Source organism: Hippoglossus stenolepis, chromosome 9, assembly GCF_022539355.2.
Source record: "Hippoglossus stenolepis isolate QCI-W04-F060 chromosome 9, HSTE1.2, whole genome shotgun sequence".
NCBI lineage: Eukaryota > Metazoa > Chordata > Actinopteri > Pleuronectiformes > Pleuronectidae > Hippoglossus > Hippoglossus stenolepis.
The window spans coordinates 1,856,547-1,864,298 of NC_061491.1; the positions used below are offsets into that span (position 1 = coordinate 1,856,547).

The 7,752-nt window shown below is 41.2% G+C and overlaps 1 protein-coding gene across 1 annotated transcript in view; it reads right to left on the bottom strand.

The window, feature by feature from the left end:
- LOC118115161 (folylpolyglutamate synthase, mitochondrial-like) overlaps positions 1-7,752 on the bottom strand; it is a 12,892-nt gene continuing 5,140 nt past the window's right edge. Inside the window, exons 9-14 of the mRNA XM_047341239.1 lie at positions 7,225-7,381; positions 5,762-5,842; positions 4,836-4,983; positions 2,768-2,840; positions 2,633-2,696; positions 1-1,466 (exon numbers count right to left, since the gene is read on the bottom strand). Coding sequence (XP_047197195.1) covers positions 1,126-1,466; positions 2,633-2,696; positions 2,768-2,840; positions 4,836-4,983; positions 5,762-5,842; positions 7,225-7,381 — 864 coding nt within the window. The 3' untranslated portion in view covers positions 1-1,125. The remainder of the gene's footprint in view (positions 1,467-2,632; positions 2,697-2,767; positions 2,841-4,835; positions 4,984-5,761; positions 5,843-7,224; positions 7,382-7,752) is intronic.

Below are 7,752 nucleotides of genomic sequence, written 5' to 3' on the forward strand. Positions count from 1 at the left end.
TCCGTCTCCTGTGATGGTGCTTTTGTTGCATGGGCCTGGCTGCAGGTAGGACTCCGGATGTGGGCTCTGGCCACTGTTGTGACAGTCGTGCTTTGGCCGACTGCACTCTGAATCCATTGCTAATACATGCAGTGCATTTCCAAAACATATTTGCTGCCACAATTTATTTGTATAGGGAGACAGACTTGAATATGCACTCACAGGATGACTTTATTCCATGATGAACTTTTTAAAACAATTTAATTTTAAATCTTTTTCAGTAGTATAATTGAAACAGATCATGTTGTGTCTATTAAATATCATCAGAGTTTCATATTAAACCAGCCATGTAAACAGAGACACAGCTTTCTAGTGAGTGTCACGGGGTTAGCCCGTGCCCTGTTAAGACCTAGCCAGTACAGGTGGAGGCTGGAGGTCCAGGGGGGAGTGTGAGAGGATTTTACCTGGAACAGAGTCAAGCCAGTGGAAACTGCAAGGGCCCAATAGTTAAAGTGGGCATTGCCTAATGCAGAGCTGAGTTTTGTGTTTCACCCAAGATTAACTTTTATTTATTTTTGTAGTTTTTGTCACCAGTATTATTTTTGTAGTTTTTCCTTCTGTCTATATTTTCTTTAAAAAATCAGGCCTGCACTGTTAATATTGCTGCACGGGGAAACAAGTTGCAACTGAAAAAAATAATAAAAATACACTTGGACTGCAGAACCGGGTTTGTCTCAGTGCCAACCTTACAATGGCCAATCTTTTTTATAAAGAAACAAGCCACATATTGTAAATGCTCCACATACTTTTGGCTTAATTACCTGATGTTATACTGGTACCTTGAAAAATCCCCTGGCTAAAATATCATGTAGGAGTTGTTATCACTATGAAGGTGGTCTTCAGAATCTCTAGAAACAGTCCTGGGATTGTTTGAGACCAAAACACTATTTATAAAACTAGAATATCAATGAACTGTTGGGTAGAACAGATTTTGTCTGCAGATGTGAAAATGATAGAAATACTGTTGCAGAGTGACTGTGGTACAAACTGTGTATGTAACTGTTGAATGTAAACCATTAGTGTAGAGTGTTTATCAAAGAGACTATGTCCCTGAGTCAGCAGTGAAACAGTAATGGTTCAGATCAGTCATGAGTCCAATGTAGGCTCCAGATGTTTGAGCACTCCTCCCACCAGGTACAGACTTCCAGTCACCAGCACAGACATGGTACCCGTCTCTCTCAGCCTGCCAGAGAACTCAGTGGAGCCCACGGATCCAGCGGGTTTCGACACTGGCTGTTCTTCCTGGTTTATCCATCGGAGGGCGCTTAGGATGCAGGGGAACACCAGGCTGTGACTCACAGGGCTGGTCACCAGGTGGCGCTGGTGATGATGGATTGTTTCTGCTGCGTTCAGGCTCTGCCAGCTGCTCTGGTTTGCTCTGCAGTGAGCCAGCAGGCGCTGCACACACACACTGATGCTGTGATGAGCTGCAGAGATCAGCAGCATGGGAGAAGCAGGAGTACATGTAAAAACCAAAAGTAAATCACACTAACAAGAAACTATTCTTAAACCCTGCTGACTCATTTTAACAATATCCACCATACTGTATTTGCCATCCACTGTCAGTAATGTATTATTGACCTTCCTAAAACCTGTTTTAACATGTCAAGGACATGTGAAGATATATTGTTGAAAGTTTTAAATCAACGCCCCACCCCTAACCCTCACCCCCAACCCAATGTTAGTGACGAAAACAACTTACTGTAGAAAAGAGAAATATGGAGAGGTGATCCATGGACAAACCAGAAACAATCAAGTATAGCAATAACACTTTGTATTAACATACACCAATTAAAAAGAGATTAAATGTTAAAGTGTTAAGTGTTAAATGCAGTAGTTGTGTGACTCCAGTTATTTGGGCATTAATTACACTTGTAGTTATCGTACATAGAAGACAGACCAGGTTTATTAAGTGCTTTTCAGAAAGAATGTGTAATTACTACCATATAAACCCATACTGAGCAAAGCATATGAAGATTGTAATTCATGTACAACAACTTCCTTACTTACTATCACGTATTTAGAAGGTTAGTCTGTTGATAGACCAACACATGGTTAATGGTCTAATAGTTGTAGAATATGCAGAATTAATCATTGACTTGAGGCTCAGTCGTCTCCTTGAATTCAGTCAGCATTAAATGTGCACGCACTCATAGATATCAGTCCCCTCAATGTGCCAGATTTTTTCTGAATCAAGATCTCATGGGAAATTTATGAAAATGACACAAAACTCTCTATCTTGCAAATTATTTGTTCATCTTTCTTTATTGCTAGTGTCCCATCTGTTCCATCCATTCTGTGTTAACAGATGCAAAAATCACGTAAGATTCACCAAATTCCATTTTTTGGCTCTCTAATATTTCTTGAAATATTCTTTAATATCTTTCAAACCTTTGAATTATCTCTCTCATTGGAGTTCTCTCACATCTGATTGCATGTCTGACAACTGATTCACACTAAATCTCTCCCAGATCACACAGTGTGAACAAATCTGTATTCGAGAGCCAAATGCCTCACTTTGTTCAACAAGCCCCAGAGTTCCACCCAAATGCCAGCAGGGTGAGATCAAGTTAAAGGATCACATGCATCTCACCTGTGTTGTCAGCAGGTGTTTCAGCGACGTTGGGACAGAAGAGTGCGTAGTCAAACTGGCAGGTCTGCAAGTCACACACAGTCACTTAGTGTCATGTAGGTGTTGTAGGAGTACTGAGGATTGTGTTCGACTCACCAGCAGCACTTTGAGTAAAGCAGCAGAGTCCCTCTCTCCTGTTGTGTTAAAGAGCAGGATTTTAAGTGCACGGCTCCTGTAAGACAGAAATGCTCTGTATTTATATAGTACTTTTCGAGTCTTGATGATCACTCAAAGCACAGTACAGTTTATTGCCATTCACACACACATTCATACAGTGCATCTATGGGCAGCACTGAGGGGCAATTTGGGGTTCAGTATCTTGCCCAATGACACTTCAGATGCTGATGGGGAAGACTGGGATCGAAGCAACTTCTGCTTCGAGGACACACACTCTAGTCCCTCAGCCACAGCCACCCCAGAAGAAGACCTAGTTCTGAAAGTCACTCCTCTAAAACAACAACAACAAAAACATAAAGAAACACATAGTTCTTCTCTGATGGTGGATCCTAATGGCGGCAGTGGACAGTGACTGTGGACTATAATGGCATCCGATCTTGATGGTGGATCATGATCTTGCTGGCTGCTGACCATAGACTATGATTGCAGCAGGACTGCTTGATATATAGTATTTCTCCTCGGATCCTCGACCGTTACTGACAATAATCTATCAATTCATTGACCTCCAGTTATGCTTCAAAATTTGTATTCTTATCAATGCTGCTAAAACCTTTATCTTGGTGATGTTCTCCTTTACACTTGACATCTATTGCACTTCTGTCCGTCCTGGGAGAGGGATCCTCACATGTGGCTCTCTCTGAGGTTTGTACCTTCTTTTTACCCTGTTAAAAGTTTTTTTTAGTAGTTTTTCCTTACTCTTGTTGAGGGTTAAGGGCAGAGGATGTCACACCTTGTTAAAGCCCTATGAGACAAACTGTGATTTGTGAATATGGGCTATACAAATAAAGTTTGATTGATTGATTGATTCTCTCTATTGTTATCCAGATAGTTTTGGTTTAATGGATCCATCCACTGAGAAATGAAATTCCTTTTTGTGGTTGTCTCTTTCCAGAAACAGTGTATCCTTGAGCACCACATTTTGGAGACAGATAGCTCAGCTGCAGCAAGAAACAGACAAGGTAAACTAGGAGAATACATATTGTATAATTCAGTGAACCAACTGTCAAAACACACATTTCCTTAGATCCAGCAAGTAAATGATTTGATATAATTCAAATATTTCACTTTTTAGTGAGTATCTGATTCCACAACTACACACAGTGATGGGATGTAATAACTGTGTATCAATATATAGATAAATATAAAACGATTATATATATATACCCTGTATTACATTTCATTTAGCTGACGCTTTTATCCAAAGCGACTTACAATAAGTGCATCAACCATGAGGGTACAAACCCGGAACAACAAGAATCAAGAAAGTACTATTTCTTCAAGAAAGCCAAACTACAAAGTGCTATAAGTGCCATTTAAGTGCTACTAAATTGTTAGTTTAAACTTTTATTCAAGGTATAGTCAGAAGAGGTGTGTTTTTAGTGTGCGGCGAAAGATGTATAGACTTTCTGCTGTCCTGATGTCATTGGGGAGCTCGTTCCACCATTTAGGAGCCAGGACAGCAAACAGTCGTGATTAGTTCGCAGTGAGGGAGCAAGAAGCCGATTGGCAGATGCAGAGCGGAGTGAAGGGGCTGGGGTGCAGCGTTTGACCATGTCCTGGATGTAGACTGGACCCGATCCGTTCGCAGCACGGTACGCAAGTACTAATGTTTTGAAACGGACACGGGCAGCCACTGGTAACCAGTGAATGGAGCGGAGGAGGGGAGTAGTGTGAGTGAAAGATTATATATCACCATAACACTTTAATTACGTTGGTTAATGGTAACAGAGTATTTCTAAATGGTCATATCTATTCAGCATACCTAGGGATCTGAGGACCAAACATAAATTTCACATTGTGGGTTTTGATGACAAGTGGTTTCACTTAAAAAGTGGGGCAGCTTTTGAAGCAATATTAGGTATTAAGAACCCCAAATTACAACTAGAATTTCAATGACTGAACCTTAAAGGTCTTGTATTGTCATCATTCACTGATCTCCAACTTGTGTCTGTGGAGTCAAACTGCAGTGTTGTTAGTTTCCTCTTACTGAGTCTGGTCCCTCTGCATCATCTCCTGTCTGAACCAGCAGACGCAGGCCTGCATACTGGCTGTGGTATGTGCTCCATCCAGGTAATATGTGACAGAGCCACACTTCAGCGTCTGGCTTCGTCCCAACCACTCTGTTTCCTGTAGACCTGGAGGAGGAGAGGGAGGGAGAGGGTAAGGTGAGTTGATTTATCCAGCACCTTTTCAAGGCAGAACAAAAGATCTTAGGAAAATATACAGAAGAAACACACAAAGACATCAAATTTACATAAGGTACACCTGAGCTAAATAGAGGAGAGCAGATTTAACAGCTGGGTATTTGGTGCAGTAAAGGATATATTATAGATATATTATACATGGACGTCTGGATCTTACGTTGTCAGAGAAATAAGCTAAACAAACCAAATGTTCTCAGTTCCTCTGATTCGTCCTTTGTCCATCGAACAGGGAATTTCAACATGAGGGTGTCCTACTCAGTGTCTTTATTGGAGTTAATCAGCAGGCCTGTTTATGGAGGAGGAGGAGACCTCTGAGGAGAATTCATCTCCTGTTAAAAACCTCCTGAACCATGAATACTGAAGGAATCCTAACCAGGAGAAGTCTGACTGCACTGACAATGTCAACTTCCATTAACACACTTGTTTTGATGAGCGATCCCTAGTGGCAGCAATTTCAGAGGAACAAAAAGAAAGTGAACTAGTGATATTTAATTATACAGTAGTTATTTAATGTGACAAGTTAAGCGAGTCAGTCAGGTTTTAAATTAACTAAGAAGTTAATAGGGGTGGAAGTGGGTGAAAAGGGGGGCTGAAATCTTGCATAATCAATGTTTATGTAAGATTTTATAGATTTCAATGAAGCAGAGTTTTTACCAACATACACTAGTGCAGATACCCGTTTATTTCTATCTTCATTTTTGGAACTTGCCTTTTAGCATGGCTGTGCTGGGCTGGAACGGGGCAGCTTGAGAGCTCAGTCTGCAGCCTGCAGGAACTAAGCTGAGACCACCTGCAAGTATTCACAAGTGGGAGGTTTCAGCATTATCCACACATTTAACAGGCAATATCTGCACAGCAAACAAGGAAGAAATCAAATAAACCCACAACCTTTGTGGTGAGGTGTTGGCTCACAAGCTTATATCATGCAGACCACAGGATAAGTTGCCTCAGGTAAAGTAATAAGTGGAAAAAGTTCATTTTCACAAGAAGACACCTGCTTGTTAGCTCATCTACAGTAACTATGAATGGAGGAATCTCTGCTGTCCCGCTCATCTGATTGTCTTCAAACTTGGAGCTGAGGACTCGAGGAAATGTAGTGTTAACTGGGAATTTTTTGTTTTTTGGATCTCCAGGAAGCTTTAAACATTGCTTTTCTACATGTTTCCTGGAGTGAAGAAAAAGTAAGAACGTGAGCAGTGCAGCCCCCAAACAACTTACAGTGCACACATGGCAGGGTTTTAAGAAAGGTGGAGCTCAAAACTTCCTGCACCATCACCCAGACCCTATCAGAGGGGGAACAACTGTGTCATGGTAAACCCAAAGAAGTGCAGAGAAAACTAGGAGCTTGATTATGTTCCGCGGGTTGCCAACCCCTTCTCTAGACTTTCTGTGGACTTTCTACGGTCAGCCCCCCAGTACAAAGTCTGCAGAAAGTAAGAGGAGCCGATGTGAGAACACAGCAGGAGATCCTATATATGCAGGATTCACCGCAGGCCTGCTGATAACATTTCTAACAAATGACAGGCACATAAATTAAATAAAAGCAAAACAAATATCTCTGGATGAAAAAGCGGTGCCACACACGTAGAAAACACAGTCGAAGATGGCAAGAGAGGTTTCGGTGATAAGGGCCGATGCCTCTGTTGATGTGCTGTAAACAAAGACGTGTTATCTCCGCAGCAGAATGAATACAATACCTCCTGCCTCTGCCTGCTGTGCCACCTCTCACCTGAATGCTCCAGACATTTCTATGCTGTTGTGAATGTGTCTAAGCAGATAATCTTCTGCTGTGTTGTTCATGTGTGAAAGGAGAAAAAACTGGAGAAAGTCCCAATTCCCCAGCTTTGCTCCTGAGGTGATGTATGAAAATGACTATAGTGAGCAGAGTAACTACACTGCTAAAATAAGTCCGTTAGTATTTAAGTTTATGAGAAACCTTCTCACTTGATTTATAACATCAGTAAATATTTTTCTAAAAGTTGACTCATTTGCGTGTTTAAAGTCTTCTGCAGTACAGTTTGATGTCCATTGACTTTTTGCAGTTGTTACTTTTCATTTAAAATCAACAATCATTGCAGGATTACATTTGACCTGCTCATACAACTGCTCATACAACATATTTCCCACAGTGCACTTATTCCATTTTCACCTGATCAAAGAAAAAGTGCCCACCTCTTTTCTCCTCGGCTTTGTGGCGCTGCAGCCAGCTGTAACTGAGCTGCAGGGCAAGTGATGCATTTGAGCGCTGGTGTTTCCCCGACAGTCCCAGGCTCATGGGCCCGACCACAGCTTCGTACTGATCCAGCTCAGGAGAGACGTCCAGAGGACACTGTAGAGGGTCACGAACAAGTTCAGATGCCTTTATCACATAGATGTGTGCTGTAAAGGCTAACATTTAAGTTATCTGTAAAGAACTAAATCACACAGTGACTCAAAACTCCACGTCATAACGGTTCAATGGTCAAAACTGATTTGAACTTATTATTCAAGGATGAGGGTTTTTATTGTATTATTAACATATAGGTCCCATGTGTCTCTATCCATTATTGTATTGTTTAAGGTTACATGTAAATTTGCATGTCCACACAAACACATTTTCATTTTAAAAAGTCTTCAATCTTCGTCAAGGTGACCGCTGAGTAATCTCTGTCCATATTAACACACCTGACTGAAAGCATATATTACATGACCGTTAATGTA